Raw genomic sequence first — 16,593 nt, forward strand, 5'->3', positions numbered from 1 at the left:
TTACACCACCTGAAAACAGAGTTTGGCACAAAGAAAGCCCACTGAACAGGACTGATACAATCATGAAAGATTAGAGCATCCAGTTCATTTGTAGTAGCACATAAATATGTTTCTTCCCATGTGGTCAAAGCAGCATACATAATGTTCCCAGGAGGTCTCCCATCCAGGTACAGTTCAGACTCAGACCTGCTTGGTTACTGCATTGTGTACCTTGACAACAGATCCAGGTAGAGAGGAGTGGGATTAATCTTGGGAGCAATGGAAAGAAACTGCTCCACAGAAAAACTGGGTGCCTTCACCTTCATGAGAAGAGAGAATCTTCAGACATTCTTTCTCGCCTCTCAAAGAAACCGCACATATTTTACAAGTAACACTTGAATTCTGGAGATGGAGGGGCAAGGACCATTAATGCCAAGGCACTAGTAGCACAATCCCCATTATTAGGTCAGACCCGAGAAGCTGACCATTTAAAAGAAGATTACCACTCTAATGTAGCAGTCTCCGAACTTTTGGGCCCCTTGGACACCTTTGGAGATGAACTGGAGAAACCCCACACCAAACCAAGCACACATGGCAATATATTATATTGGCTACAACAGAACGCTTCTATCAAGTCTCATTTCAGCAAGGGGAGGAACGAGGGTGGGATCCTGTGGGCAAGCACCTGCTCTAATGTAATGTACTGCCCTTACCATGCCACAGAGATGATTCGAAGCACATTCCCACCCCATGTCACCTTTACTGACCAATATATTACCCTCTTTTGTGTTTCTCCTTGGGGTGTTCTTTTTAGTTACAGGAATATCTGTCCTAAGAATTGCTGATGACACAATGTTAAATTACAGGCGCAAACCTGCAAACAGAATGATGACACTTATCTCGGAGCAAGGGGCTGGGGCTCAATGTATTTCTCCCCTATTCTAGTTTTACAACTGAAATACCCTTTTAGACTTCTTTGCCCAACTGTAATACCTGACATGAATGTGCAAGGCAGAGACAGGAGGCTCCTACAACTTATACTTCTGCTGTCTCCATTAAGAAGCACTGGGGACAGAAAAACAGATCAGTATCCTGAAGAAAAAGCAACTCAAGTATTCCAAGGGATTGGTCTACATAGCCCAAAGCTGAACAGCCCTCTGCAAATTTAAACCGATCAGCTAATCACACAGGAAGGCCCAGGAGGATCTGGCAAGAATGAGGTAAATCTGTAATATCAGGCATTGACACCCTACCATATAGTGGTAGATGCTGTATCTGGTTCCTGCATATAATTCCGGAGTCAGGGATGGGAGCCTGTGGCTCACCCCATGTGGGACTCCCACTCTTAACAGCCTTGGCCAATAGGGCCAATTTGTCTGGGATGATGGGAGTTGTAGTCCAGTACCATCAGGAAGGCTACAGGTTCCACACGAGCAATTCAACAGTTTGAGGACCATCATTCATTCTTGCATGGATGATATGAGACAAGCCATTTTTGAACCATCAAGTGATAACTTTATCCATGTAGGTATAATCCATTAACCAGTACATACAGAAGTTAGGCCATATTTATTAAAATACAATCTTTAGTAAAAGCTTCCACATTAGAAAGAGGACAGGTTGAGAGGTGTGAGCACATGAGCCTAAGGTCGCAAAACACTTTACAAATTAGCCTTGCTGTTTTACTTCTCGGGGTCAGTTTCTGAAGTTAATTTTCAGTTTTAAAAAATGACAAAATGGAACAGTTGTTCTCTTCCAAAGCAAGGAGGAATGGAAATCACTGTGGCTCACTACCCGGCCTCTTGTTAGGAGAGAACTCGTTAAGATCAAGCCCAGAAGACCATTAACGAAAAATGGGCTTTACAGAAAAGACAGACCTCAGATACATCTAAAGCAGAGATCCAAGGAAGAAAAGAAAAGAAATTAAGGCTGGTGATACACTGGCACCAAGAGGGGTGCTGCACTGGTTCTACCAATGCAGTCTGCATAATAATGTCGATTCAAGTTTGTGATTGGCCAAGGTGTGTGAGGGGCTCTGCTGCAGAGAACAAGTAAATGCAGCCAAACTGTCCCAAAACATCCACCTTCAAGCCAACACAGGTCAACTATGATAACAAAAGCTGAGTAAGACCCTGGGTCTCTCATTTGGCCCATTTCACCCCTGCCCTGGGCTTGGTGTAGGCTTTCTTATCAAGTAATAAATACACTGCAAAAATGGGTTTGAAAGTTGAAGTTGCTGTTGCCCACGAGGAAGCGGCACAGTCAAATATGTCACAAAAGCACAAAAAAGTGAACAGATTGCAAATCACAAATTGCACTCATGCTCACGGTCCTTGTCGATAAGCCTCGGCTCTGCCCTAGTGGCATTCGCCCCCTTTGCTACAGCCTGTTGCACAGTAATGGGAGCAGGGAAGACCTCCACCCCTATAACCATCCATATGCCTCTCCGGAAAAGAGGGAAGCGTTATGGTAGTGATGTCACTTCAGTAACCACAAGACTTAGATCGGAAGAGAGCTGTTTGTCGCTGTCCCAGACATATACACCCTTCCAGAATCCCACTGATGTACAACAGCACAACGTAGCAGTTCTGTCCTGTTGACACCAAAGCTGCTATTCTCACGGCTCCTTCTCTAAGTTTTTTTTTTTTTCAATTAAAGTGATGCTTCTCACCTGTGTGCAGACACACCCAACACAGTTGAGGTACAGAAAAGGCAAGATCAGGGTGGAACTCCAATTGCAGAATAGCATCCCTGCCTCCCAAGACAGAATGGGCCTAAGAGCTCAGGCACCACTGATAGAAAAGACAAGAGATTATTATCAACGTTTTCTGGTATTTAAACAAAACTAGCCAGCAGGGACAAACTCTCCAGTGGGGAGGATGTAGGTCCAGCCAAGAACATTACAAGACACCAAGACGCACAACTTCAGCGGCTAAAACACTTTACACCCAATATAGGACAGGTCAAACTACGGAACTCTGGCACAGCTTGTGCAAAGCAGCAGGTGGTACTTCTGGGCAATGGCATAATGCCATCAACAAGGGCTGCTGGTTTAATACCATGGCAGGGGCACTGACTAACAGCAGCCATAACACAACACATTGCCAGTGAAAGGGAGCTGCTGACACTGAAAACAGCTTTTCCACATTATATGGAGAAGCATTGCAAAAGCAACAGAAGCCACTGACCAGAAAACTGACCGGTGCCATGGATAAGCCCTCTCCAAATAAGCTCTGAGACGAGACAGATTTCCAGTTTGTGATGCCTCAACAAACCTCCTTAAACATTTTTGTTTGACAAGTGGCAGTTAAGTGTTGGGTACGAAAATGAGCTGCTGCTTATCTCCTTGGCAAATGTAGTCACAAGATCAAAAGACTCTCCCAGGTTGAGCAAAAGGAAATAATTCCAAGCAGATTCGCAAGCCCAAGCTCACCCTGGGAACTTCTGAACGGGCTGCAGTCCTGCCTTGCTTCCACAACTACCGCGGGACATTTTAGCACACTGGGAAAATTCATCGTCACCACTAGATGCAGTGTTGAGACTGAAAAGCCAAGTCTTGGTCCCGGCTTGCAACCGTCAGACTGTTTTCTTAGTGTTACGTAAACATACAGCAACAGATACAGAGTGAGTCCACATCTGCTTGCAGGTTTCAGAAAGAAGCAGGGCAGAAAGCCCCACACGGCGGCTATCCACCAGACTGCTAGATCAGGGAGCCCATTTGGTACCAATGGAAAAAAGTCAAGTGTCTATCCTCAGCCTCATAGTACAAGCATCTTGAGGCCCAAGATGCCTTTTTTCAAGAGGAGAAAAAAAAGATTGCTTTAAATTCATGAACCACAACACCATATCCTTTTTCAGTGCATCCAGCCTGGCTGAGGTGGCTATATCCGGAAACAAGGAGTGCCATCGGAAGTCATAGGAGTGCATCTTTTCACTGCTGTGTCCTGGAGCCCTGAATGCGAATGAAGTCCAGAGCAGGTGGCAGGTTCCAGCCGACGGGGTCACATGATCTCACAGCACGAGTTCTGCTTGCGGGCCTTAAGAGATGGTTTTAAAAAAAGCACACACACATTGAGAGATTCCCACTTAAAAGGTTTTAGCAAGTCAAATCCTCAGAAGCCTCCTCGTACAAAATCTCCTTGTGTCAGTATCAGCTTAGTTTATGCATTTTATCTGTCAAGAATACTTACTATATTCCATCCTTCAGTTTTAAAAAAAATGTCCAGAGAGGTTCATATATAATAAAAATAGCAAAAAACCAAAACAAACCTCAACAATTATAATCCAAAGAAAGCAAAAGCACATCTGGAAGGCCTCAAGCAAGAATGCATCCTCCCCAGTCTCCATCGCTTGAGGGTGGGGTAGGAGAGAGTCAAGAGGGCTTCTCCCGATGTGGGAGGAAGTGGTCCATAACGTGCCTGGGTGCCAAGCAGTTTAGGGTTTAAAGAGTGACCACCACCACCATATTGCGGCCCCCCAGAATCGCATGCATGGGGATTCCCAAAACCTCATCTAAGTCGGTCCCCTTCGGCTCAGACAGTAAGATTATTAAGGGAGGAATGTGGTTGGTTTATTAATCTGTCCTGATTTCCTAAGTACAAACACTCGGAAACCAGGAAAGGAATTCTGGAGAGATATAGAAATGAAATCCCTAAGGACCATGATAGCTCCTGTCTCTGGAGTGGGGAGGAGAGATGTTCCAGAAGGGAAAAGGCTGGCATGGGAAGGAGCTGCAGGGTAGGCTCCTCACAATACCTGTACCAAGGAAAAGATACATAAGAATAGGGCCAGAGGGCTGCATCCAATGTTAGTCCTAATCCAAGGAGACCCACTGAAATCAATTGACATGAGTAACTTATGTCTGTTGATTTCAATGGGTCTGTTATGAATAGGACTAGCACTGGCTACAAGCCAGAGGAAGCCAAGTGCTAATGTGGGCCGAACCAATATCAAGATGTCTGAGGCATGCAGTAATTGTCATTTAGGTCAGGATGATTATTATTTCATGTTTCCATTTGCAATTCGCAAACTTTTTCAGCAGGAAAAATCTTATTAGTTCCACCCCCACCTAAATTTCCTGTATTTAAGGGCTCTTTCCATTTCATCTCCAGCTAGGCAGATAATATAATCTAACTGTTCATGATAGACCGGGTTCCATTTCCAATGCAAATACCTGTACAAGAAAGCCAAGATTCTCAGACAAAAACACTCATTTGCTGCCCACTCTTTCCCTTTCCCCCACTTATATGGGTGGTTGTCATTATTTTTATGAAATAAATGAAATTGTTGCAGGAAATTATGAACAGAATTTGATCACCACATTGTGGAAGGCAGAGACATCTGAAGCCACATTTTATTTTTTTAAGATAGAGAAAAGAGCAAGCCCAACTATTATCAATAGAGAATAGATCATTATCAATTATCTAGCATGTTAATGGAAGCCAAACCTCCCTCTTCCTAAGTGTATGGCAGCCTATTACAATGATCCAGCTGTGTGGATCTGCAAGGAGAATTATACTTTACTCAAGAGAATCTGTTGCTAGAGTCCTAAACATCACAATCCACAAGAGCTTTTCACAGATCCAGGACTAGCAAGAGATATGAGAATTACTTCACACCCTGCCAATTCCCCACAGGAATTACATGGTAGGTGTCTCACAACACTCGGCTCTAAGAACATACCACCCATGAACACTCTGCTGGAAAGACAGAGGAGAAGTCAGTGAGACAAGATAGTTGGGCCTCTGGCCACAATATACTTACAGTTTTGTAGAAGGCTTTTGACTGAGTTCCAAGAACTTCTGATTTGGACACCAAGTCATCCAGCTTCTCTCCTCTTTCTAACAAAGACTCCATGGTATTGTGCTAAGTGAGAAAAGACAAAGCTGAAAGACGGAGGCTGCGTGTGGTCAATAATTATTGCCAGCCCAGCTGCTCAAACTGCAGCAGAGAGCAAGTTTAAGAATCGGCAGAGCCACGGTCACAGAGCTCCCCACCCCTTCATATTATAAAATAGTAATAAAATGAAAATCTGCTTTCTGGCAAGATTCTTGGACTCTGCACACATCTGGCTCTTACACAGACTAACACTCCATTGCTGTCACTGCTACAAGCATTTATTCGTCCCTTCCTCTCTCACCTTGGCCCCTGCCAAAAAGTGTGTAAATTCCAAACCCAAGCTACTCTTAAAAGTGCATGCCTGCTTATACATATAAATAAAAGCTTTTGCCCCATCTTCTTTCTTTATGTTTGGGGCAAGAATCTGCTTTGTGTCCCCTTCTTTTTCTATCAGCAGGGCTTGATGACATGGAGCTTTTTTAGTGGTGCCCCCTGCTCCTCAGTATTCTCTGCTCAGAGAGGCACACATGCTGACCTCACTGCTTGCTTTCAGCAAACCTCCCTCATGCTTAGAGCTCATTCCACTTGCTGCTTTTTTATTGCAACTGGGTTAGCAATCTATTGTTTTAGTGTGGTGTATGTTTTATTCTTGGGTTCGTGGTTTTTTGTTTTGTATTTTCATTGTCACCTTCCGACTCTAATTCTAACAATTTACTTTTAAAATGTAAACAAAATTCTGCCTCACTGTTCAAGAGGGTTCTTTTCTAATTGACTGCAGAAATAGAGGCTATCTATTCAACTATTTACGCATGTTCTCAGAAGAGTGGGGAAACCAACTGTATTCAAAAAGTGTAGCAGGAACAATACTTATATTTTAATTTGTCCAACACTTAAGCAGATGACTCTGTTTTCAGATGCTTAAGACTTAATGAACATTAATATTTAGGCTTAAGTTGCCCATAATCATTATCTAGGCTTGGTAAGTTTTTACACAGATCTGCAAATAAACAACATCTCAAAGTTTCAGCACTTAACCCAGAGAAGTAATTCTCTGCTCCCTAAGGGCAGCTGAGAAAGCAACACTGCTTTAAGATTTAATATATGTTAAATAGTTCCCTTCTTAGCTGCTTTAATATTCTGTAGAGATCTTAGAAGCTCAGTTTAACTCCCAGCCTCTGGCACATTGCTTGAGATGGGAATAGGAATCAGGATTCCAAACAGCCATACACTGAAGCATTTGCTCACCACCACAATCAGGACATCCCTAAATTGTGGGGGAGGTAGCAACTAAAGCATGATTGCAAAACAGGACAGTCAAGACAATTCTGTTCTGCCACACAAGAAACACTAGGCTCATTTTAAGAGATTGACTCAGATACCAATGACATCATAAACAGCAGCAAAGGGTGTTCCTAGCTGAAGTAGTAGTCATGACCTAGTTCCATCTGACTGCATCACTGTTCTCAGCTTAGCTCAGGGCTCCTCAACCGGCTTACAGAATCACAAGTGCCCTATTAAAAGACTGGTGCAGTAACTCACACACTGTACTAATGCTGAAGAGAGCATCCTTCAAAGAAGAAAAGGGAAAACTAAAGGTAGGTTTGTATAGCTTTCACAGATTTGTGGGACAATATACAGTGGTGCCCCGCAAGACGAACGCCTCGCAAGACAGAAAACCCGCTAGACGAAAGGGTTTTCCGTTTTGGAGGTGCTTCGCAAAATGAATTTCCTATGGGCTTGCTTCGCAAGACGAAAATGTCTTGCGAGTTCCTGCGGTTTTTTTCCCTCTCCCCCCCTTTTTCTAAGCCGCTAAGCCGCTTATCTGCTTATCCGCTAAGCCGCTAAAAGACGCTAATAGGGCTAATAGCGCTAATCCGCTAAGCCGTCAATGGGCTTGCTTCGCAAGACGAAAAAACTGCTAGACGAAGAGACTCGCGGAACGGATTCTTTTCGTCTTGCGAGGCACCACTGTATCCTAATAGTGCTGTTGTAGTCTCTGAAGCTCTGGGGACCAAGGTACAGCAAATTCTGTACTGTCCTTCATTTTCTAAGTGGTCATGAGAAAGTCACCAAGACATTGGACTATAATTTCCATCAAATCCAGCCAGCAGGGCCAGTGGACAGGGATGATGGGACCTGAAGACCTACAATAGCTGGGAAGCACCAGGTTGAGAAGACTTGGATTAACACAACATGTGCCAATTCCACAAGATTTCTATAAGAGGTTGCCCCTTACCAGAATGACTTTGGTCTCATCCAGCTCGGCTTGCACTTTTGTCATTGCGTCTGCATCACGAGGATTCTTAAAGAGGAACACATCACATTATTATAGAAGGCCAAAGTTGAGAAACTGGAGATCATCATTAGGACATTAATTTCTTAATGAAATAATCAGAAAGTAGATTCTTCCAACTGTGCCAAGCTACATATATGACCCAAATCAACAACTTCAACATTTTGGCAATGAAGATTTTGATAAAACAGTATTTCTTCCCTCTGCTAGAAATATTAAAAGTTCTTTGTACTCTTCCCAGAGAGCAGCCTCTTCTCATATAACATAGTAAAAACTAGATTAAGTCATGCAATTAGGACTATGGCTGCTAGCATGCAATACATGTGATCAATTAAGACATGCTTTCCCCCCCTAAACACACACACACACACACAAACAGAATAGTACTAAAACAAATACACATTGAAAGGCAAGTTAAAATCATGCACCAGACAACATTAAAGCTTCTTTGCTTTAAATGTCTAGCCCAGTTCAGTCATACCTGGTATTTACTAAGGTAACCATCCAAAGCTGTGTAGTTTATTGTTGCCGGGGTTCCAGAAGGCCAGTCTATCCTATTAACTTGCCTGGAAAATTCATCCAGCACCTACAATACAAACTGACAATAAGAATTCAACAGCCCTCTCACTCATGAGAGCAACCTAGACCAAGATTCTCACAGTTCCCCAATACCATAATTGCCAATTGCAGACAAGTGACATCCAGTTTCTGTGTTCTCTACTGGAACACACACCTTCCTCAATAGGAAATGTTAATAAATACTCAAAGTAGTTCCAAGATCCAGAATAAGTTCATGGTCAGTAACAAATCAAAACCAGTCTCCAATTTTATGCCCTTAACAAGGAGGACAATCTAAGTGCATCCAAGGTAGTCCCATCTTTGAAACTAAACAGGTCTCCTTCCTTGTATTTACCAGGCTCAAACTGCCTGGGAAGAAAGCAAATGATTTGCCTTAAACAAACAAAATACTTGAACATCAAATGGCCCCAGAGCCAATCCCCTATTCAGGTATCACACCAATCAAGAAAAGAAGCTAAGCTATAGTTTTATGTCTGGTCTGACCAACCAACCATGGTTTGTAATTGGCTAGGTATATTTTCCAATAAACAAACCATAGATATATGGCCATCCCTCTGCCTCCCAAAGCTGCTGCACCATGGAGATTGGAGTTAACTTATGAAGCCTAAATGGAAAAAAAGAAGACAAGAATATCTAAACAGATTTTTCTGTTGTGTGTTTGAAGCTCAAGCCTTGGGAAGGGAAGGGTTGGAAGTTTTCAGCTGAATTGGGGAAGGGAGAGGGCAGTGAGGAGTGGGGGTGGTCATTTTGCCTAAATTAGGAATAGGCAAACTCGGCCCTCCAGATGTTTTGGGACTACAACTCCCATCACCTCTAGCTAACAGGACCAGTGGTCAGGGATGATGGCAGCTGTAGTCCCAAAACATCTGGAGGGCCGAGTTTGCCTAAGCCTGGCCTAAATCCTAGGCTGGAGTTCTAAACTATGGTTAGAGAAAACCATGCTTTGGTGTGATGCCCCAATTGAACTAATGTTTTACCTGTAATGGAGCCAAGCAATATTTATATACAGAGTATTATGCATTGCCAGGTAACGTACAACAGCATAGAAAATGTGGTGTAAAATTTTGCACTGCAACTACAGGATACCATCACATTAAAATCCAATCAGTAGTCCAAATAAAATTAAGTCTCATAATAGAACCAGGACCAGTAAAAGCCCAAGGTAAATAAAGAAGGCTTCAGCATGTGCTGAAATGTTAAGAGCCTTAGCTCATACCTTATTTTGGGATGGGGGTAGGCCATTCCAAAGTGCCACCACAGGAAAGGCCCATAGTCCAGCTTCAAAACTTCTATTCTATGCTCTCTTGGTTGAACCTGGTACTTACCTTATCCAACAAGGTGAAACAGACCCGGGATGGATACTCATTGTCTGCAATCAGCACTCCAGCCAATCCGTCATTCCGCACATAAACATGGCAGAGATACTCTGAAGTGAAGAGAAAGATGAACAACTCATGTTTCGTCCCAATAAAGTTGCTTAGTGTCTGAATACTAGATAGATAACAAATTTATTTGGGGACACCTCTGTTTTGGCATGCACTTTATTTAGGCATGCACATGTTGAACTTATCGACTCCCAAGTCTTTAGTCAAGATTCACTTTGAAAGAATGAATGGAATTCCCCCACTGCAGAACTGAGGCAGCTTCCAAGCACAAGGAAGAATTGTGTTTGGGTAGCACTGAATAGTGAACAGCACAAGGAAAAAAATCCTTCATAGCACAGAGAATGTAGAACCCCCATCTGTAGCACTGGGAATAAAGCTTGAGAAAGGAATAATTCAGTTTTTGAGAAAGGGATAATTCAAATCGTTGAGAGAAGATCAAAGGTCTACCCAGTCAAGCGCTCTGTTTGCACAATGGCCAGATACCTACAGGAAGTCCGCAAGAGGGACATGAGTCCAACCGCACTCTGCCCGCTTATGAATGCCAGCAATTGGCATTCGGAGGCATTCTGTCTCCACCACATATTATTATAGCCATCATGAGTAGCAGCCATTGACAGACTTATCCTCCATAATTTTGTCTAAACCCTTTAAAAGTCATCCAACTTGGTAGCCAATGCTTTCATAGTTTTAATTATGTGCTTCTTTTTGTCTTTTCCTTCCAACATTTGGCTTCATTGGGTGGCTCCAGATTCTAATAGTATGAGAGGATAAAAATATTTCTCTGTCCGCTTCCTCCACGCAATGCAAAATTTCATAAACACTGCATGCTTTTTTCTAAACAAAAAACTCATGATCCTTCAGCCCCATGATCACTCTGGTTGCCGTTCCCAACCCTACAATATGTTTTTTGAGGTGTGGCATCCAGAACGACATGCAATATTCCAAGTGCGGTCACACCATTGATTTGCATAATGGTATTTATTCATAATTTTATTTTCAACTCCCTTCCAATGATCCCCAACATGGAATTTGCCTTCTTCACAGCTGCCACACACTGCAGTATCTAGTGCTGTGCCAAAAATGCATTTTCCATGAACCAGGGGAAATAGAGGCAAAGGAATGCAGACGAAGGAGAGATGGTTTGCCCTTCTAGGTTCCAAGATTCCTCCTGCCTCCATTTTCTAAATAAAATTTTCAAACCGTGAGAAAAAAGTAATGAATGAAAAATATAAGAAACAGTAACTGACATAGACTTTTTCTCTATTTCATAACAGGATATTGATAAATTATCTATACATATATGTAAATGTATGTATGTATATTTAGATGTATAGAAACAAAGTACTGTAATGATTACCATGCAACAAAAGTTAATATCCTTAAATAGGGCTGGACAAAAAGAGAGAGAGAAAAAGAAAAGATACAAAACAGCAGTTGATCAAATTCTGGACTACAATTCTCAGCCAGCACAGTCATGCTGTGAGTTGTAAATGGCACCAAGTCCCAACATGATGGGAGATGTAGTCCAAAATATCTGGAGAATACCAGGTTGAGGAAGGCTGTCTTAGTACAACCCAGACAGACCTCTGTAAACTCTTACCTTGCTCCTTTACAGAAGCTCTGGTGCCAGGTTCTGAACGCTCTACTATCAGCTGACTTGTGAAGGTCATAAATTCCTGAACACTGAAAACAAAAGAGGCATGCCTCAATATTAGTTAGCAAAGCTCCCCAAGATTACCAAATGGATTACTTAAGAGCCATATATATCCCATAGAGGAATGTAACTTTACTAGCAGCTACAATGCAAATAAACTCACTGCAACACATCTGTTAATAGGAAAATAACCACAGGAAAAAACTACTATTTAAAATCGTCATTCTCCAAACAGACTCTAAAAGTGCAAGGTTTCATTAGTCTTTCAAAAGCAGCCTCCAAGTCTACAATTCATCAAAACTGCAAGTGTCAATAGATACATGTATCCATTCAACTAAAGCATTGCTGTCAACTATTTCGGTCCCAGCCTCTGCCTATGAGCCATATGTGTAACTACTGCCTAAACCATGTTGTAGCAAGACTAAAAGCTTGCTCAAAGAAATACATGAGCAGAGACAAGATGGATTCTGAGTTGCTGCAGCAGTTCTCATTCCATGTAATTCTGATTAAAAATATAGCTTTGTTGCAATGGCTCTAATATTCAAGAGCCGAATTCTAAACACTGTAAGATCAATGGCATGATATTTACTTGGGTACATACACTTAACTAGTGCTGGGCAATGTCAGCTTTTCAAAATTGCGATGCATCACCAGCCAAACATTGCCATCTGGTGATACATCGCGATGCTGAAACCTGGCCAAGCCAGGGCTGCTTGTTGCTGCCGCCCAGCAGTGGGAGTGGAGGGACTCTCTCTGCTCCCGGTGCTTGCCGGCAGCAGCATCAGGCAACCGTGCCCAGCTTTGCAAGGCACGGGGTGCAATCCACCCCAGTGCCTTGGGGAGAGGGGCCTCTTGATGCTGATGCTGCAGCTGAGCACTGGGCCCGGCGGCAGCATCAGGCAGCCTCAACACCATTCTGCAAGGATTAGGGGTGCAAGCCAACCCCAGTGCCTCATGGAGTGGGGCTGCTTGATGCTGCTGCCTACTTCACTCAGGCGGCCGAGGTCCCTCTTTCTCCCACTCCGCCGCCACTGGCACAAGCTGGAGATAGGGGGTCTGATCAGCTGAAGGTAGGCTTCCTCAAACTGCCCACTTCTCAGCTGATCAAGACCACACCACCTCTGACTCACGTGGTATGAGGGTCAGAAGCGATGGCGGTTTCAGAGGGATATCATGGGTGGAATTGCCACTGCTCATGAGTCCTTCTATGAACTGGTGCCAACGGGACTCAGGAGCAGCGGTGATTTCACCCATGATATACTGCCCGGTGAAGATGCCATTGCAATCTAGCCATCATACTGATCCTGGGCAATTGATGCATCACCCAGGCCTACACTTAACATCAATAAACTCCATTAATTGAAAAGGTTAGGTGAGCACACTCAAAGCTGTTGATGTTAGACTTGCAAGTGAAAGGGGCAGCATTTTGAGAGCAAAGCACATCTGTTCAGATTGACACAAGTATCAAACCTTTTTAACAAATAGTAAAATTCTTAATGAGAAGTAACATTCTTCTAAATAAGATCATAGGTGCTTAGACGTATCATAACCTTTGTTGAGATAACAAAAAATACACATATTTTTTGCCAACTCTCAAACCAGAATGACTTCATTAGAATTCACTATCCTGAATTCCATTCAACAAAGCCAAAGGGGACACTACAGTACAAATTGAAGAGGACAGAGAAGAGCATCAGAGGAAAGTACTCCAGCTGTCATTCTGAGGCACTGGAAACATACCTGGATCTCTGGAAAAAGCTAAATGATGACACATCATAGGCAGCTTTCAGTAAATGCACTTTGGGATCTCCTTTGTAAAGGACACTTAAACTGTAAAGCTTCATCCTTTTATTTACTTAAGCCTCTTTGATTCTCAACAACCTGAGCAAAGGTAGAAAAAGAAAAGCACAAAAATAAGGTAGGATAAAGAGAAAACAGCAGCAGTAAGATACAATACTATGAGAAATGGATATCAACATGTGCTCCAGACTAGATTTCTATAGGCTCCAAACCTACTTCATTTACACACTGGGAAATGGAGCAGAGAAAGACTAAAAGTTCACACAGCAACTCTATACACACTTACTGAGGACGGCATGAAATACAATTACATCACTAGTCTGAGAAAACATTCATCACAGATAAACATATGAAAAACTATAAGCACTCACTCATTATTTCAGAGATGCTCAAAGACCAAGGTTTCAATCAGGGAAACCTGTGGACCACCAAATGTTGCTGAACATTTGAAAACATAAGCTGCAAGTAAACCAGAGGCTCAAACAGGAGTGCTGGGATTGTCTGAAAGCAAAAGCGCTTCCAAACAGTGCTGCACTGCACTTTGAAGTTCCAACAATTGGGATTTCAAAGCACTGCATCCCATGACATCACAATGACACCCGGTGACTGACAAGTGGGAAGACTGATCCACCCATCAAATATGGCCTCCCGGGAGGTGGGGCGATAATGATCTGGCTTGCCAGCCAGAAAAGATGTCCCAACATAGTAAAGCAATCAATTTTCAAATGGTACCAAGGTACCAAGATTCCTTGCTGTTTCGCTGCATGGCTGCAAACTTACTGAAGCGCAAGACTCACGGAACCAAGTGGGCCTCACTTCTATGCTTAGGACAGCTACCCTCCTCTGAAAGCAAGACGGAAAGAGAAAAGACTATTTGGTCACAGACAATGGATATATTTTTTTTTATTCCTGGACTAGAAGGGCAAATCAGATAGTCCCCACAGCAAGGGTGGAGAACCCATACGTACCTCCAGCTCTCTCTGTCCCACCAGCAATAACCCCTCCCCAAGCAACATCTGGAGAGCCTCAGAGCCCCCACCACTGGACTAAAGACTAGTGGCAGGGCGCATGCGCTGTAGAGGCCTCCCACCCCCGCACCCCCCAACCCCGGTTCAGCCTCCAATCGAAGGCCTCAGGTGACGAGAAAGGCCCTTTAAGAGCCTCTGGGGGAGCAAGCGGGGTAAAGCGGAGGGGCGTCACCTGTGAGGCAGGATAAAGCGCCTCGCTGCGCCCCTGAGGGAGAAAGAGAGCGCCCAACTCTAGGCCTGTCGCTTCGGCTTCTCGTACAGCGCCGAGCACACGGCCGGGCGAGGAGCAGCGATGGGCGGGAGGGCCCTCTCGCCCCCCGCCTGGGCCCTTCGAGGTCCCTCCCTCCCTCCCTCCCTCAGCCGACGACGTCGACAGGTAAACGGCCAAGCGCGCGCCTCGCTCACCTCACGGCACGGGGAGCTCCGATTCTGCTCCGGGCGGCGCCCCCTCCCACGTCACGTCACGTCACGTCTCGCCTCACAAGGCTCCCCGGGCGGCTCGGAGGCGAATGAACGAAGCGGAAGCTTTGGACGACCCGGATGTGGAGCCCGGAGGAAGCCAGAAATGCCGGCGAGTCGCCATAGAGGTAGGAATATTACAAGAGTGGCCCTAGTCTGTTGACATGGAGACGGGCGTTGGGTTGGGGTTTGGGGGGGCGGGGGGCTTTCCCCTTTCCCTTGCTGTTTAATCGTCAGAAAGTTAAGTCGACGAGGCGGAGAGACAGTTTCCAACGCACTTCCTGGTAGCTCTTGGGGAACTGTCCCCTCTAGGAAAGATGGTCTCTAGAGTCAACTCGGAAGCTGGTAGACCCAGTGCGAATCTAGAACATTACAAGTTCTGTGGGGACCGCCGCGGGAGCGCATTGGTCGTACTGTGCGTGCGTCAGAACTCGGTTTGACTCAAGGGGCTGCAGTCGCAATGGTTCAACTAGTGAAGCTTCCGGATCGCTTTTGCAATCAGGCACAATCCTCCATGTGCGGGGCAAGATCGGTGGTAAATATATAGGAACTGGTTCAAATAAAAAAAAATTAAAAAGGAAATCGGTGTTTTTAAATAACCATGCCCACTTCACAGCCGCATTCACCCCACAAAGATACAACAGAAGCTTGACAACGACAGAGGCATTTTCGCTGGTAGAAATGTAGCGCCGAGATAATCTTTACGTATTGATTTTCTACCTGTGTGGAGTTGGGGCATAGCAGTGTACTTTTTATTATTTCGTTGTTGCAGTGCTCCACTTAACAAAACACGTAGGAAGAAAACTACATAGGATTTTTAAAAAATGAGGTTGTGACTTTTAAACGTCGTCCACTCGCTGTTTGTGTTGAATCTGATTAGTGCAATCCCATATATTACTCAAAAGTAAGCACTGCTGAATTCCATGAGGCTTTTTCCCAGACACGTGAGCCTAGAAATATTGTCTGTGTTCTCTAAATATAAATGCACACAAACACTAAAATGCAGGATTAAAAAAAAATTTTTTTTAAGCTATTAAACTTGGACTTGCAACTGAGCTGCATTTAATAGTGGTTTAGCAATCAATCTCTCGTCCTAGGGAACTCTGAGAAATGTTGCTCTGTGAAGAGAATAGGGGCCTCCTAACAAGCACCTTTAAACTACAGTTCCCAGGATTTTTGGCAGATGCTGACTGCTTGAATTGGTCTGGCTCAGGAGGTCCATAGCGGCAGCTGTGTGGATCTAGGCGATTTCCATTGATGCCACTCCTCCTGGACCAAAATACCCTTTTTCCCTTTTACATTTGAGAACCCTAGAGCAATATTGCCTGGCTATGATGAGGGACCAAGCACATACAGCGAGAACACAATTTAAAATGTGTTTTTTTAAAAACTCTGGGGGTAGGCAGCATTTTTGATTCAACTTGCTGCAAGGAAAAGTAGCCTGTTGCAACTCTTTCATTTAGAAACATTTGCAAACTCTTCCATTCCCCCTTTGCCTCTCCTAGGAAAGATTCTAACCACAACCAGAATTATAAGGCAACCTGGGTTTTTTATCGACTTGTCAAAGAGTTTGCCCCA

The 16,593-nt window shown here is 44.0% G+C and overlaps 2 protein-coding genes across 7 annotated transcripts in view; one reads left to right on the forward strand and one right to left on the reverse strand.

Annotated features, from left to right (window-relative positions):
- Window positions 1–1,471: 1,471 nt before the first annotated feature.
- YKT6 (YKT6 v-SNARE homolog) lies at window positions 1,472–15,107 on the reverse strand. Of its 3 annotated transcripts, XM_083713833.1 has the most exons (9): window positions 14,729–14,916; window positions 13,900–14,371; window positions 13,469–13,609; window positions 11,675–11,757; window positions 10,015–10,115; window positions 8,592–8,696; window positions 8,054–8,119; window positions 5,743–5,844; window positions 1,472–4,016 (listed from the first exon to the last, which is right to left on the reverse strand). In XM_083713833.1, the coding sequence occupies exons 3-9, from the start codon at window positions 13,570–13,572 to the stop codon at window positions 3,981–3,983; spliced, it is 597 nt and encodes a 198-aa protein (XP_083569959.1). In that variant the 5' UTR covers window positions 13,573–13,609; window positions 13,900–14,371; window positions 14,729–14,916; the 3' UTR covers window positions 1,472–3,980. The 3 variants fall into 3 exon arrangements, with proteins under 3 accessions (XP_083569959.1, XP_083569957.1, XP_083569958.1); XM_083713831.1 differs by lacking the exons at window positions 13,900–14,371; window positions 14,729–14,916 and adding an exon at window positions 14,962–15,107; XM_083713832.1 differs by lacking the exon at window positions 13,900–14,371 and having other exon boundaries at window positions 14,729–14,959.
- The window catches only part of GCK (glucokinase), a 49,315-nt gene continuing 47,759 nt past the window's right edge, over window positions 15,038–16,593 (forward strand). For 2 of the 4 annotated variants that reach the window (XM_083713663.1, XM_083713664.1), the window contains exon 1: window positions 15,055–15,143. Coding sequence is in view for 1 of the 4 variants with exons in the window: in XM_083713660.1 (XP_083569786.1) it covers window positions 15,066–15,143 (78 nt within the window). In the remaining 3 variants the exon portion in view is untranslated. Of the gene's footprint in view, window positions 15,144–16,593 lie in introns of all 4 variants that reach the window. The other 2 variants (XM_083713661.1, XM_083713660.1) reach the window with 2 other exon arrangements.

This window comes from Podarcis gaigeae (assembly GCF_964106915.1).
Source record: "Podarcis gaigeae genome assembly, chromosome: 15".
Lineage (NCBI taxonomy): Eukaryota > Metazoa > Chordata > Lepidosauria > Squamata > Lacertidae > Podarcis > Podarcis gaigeae.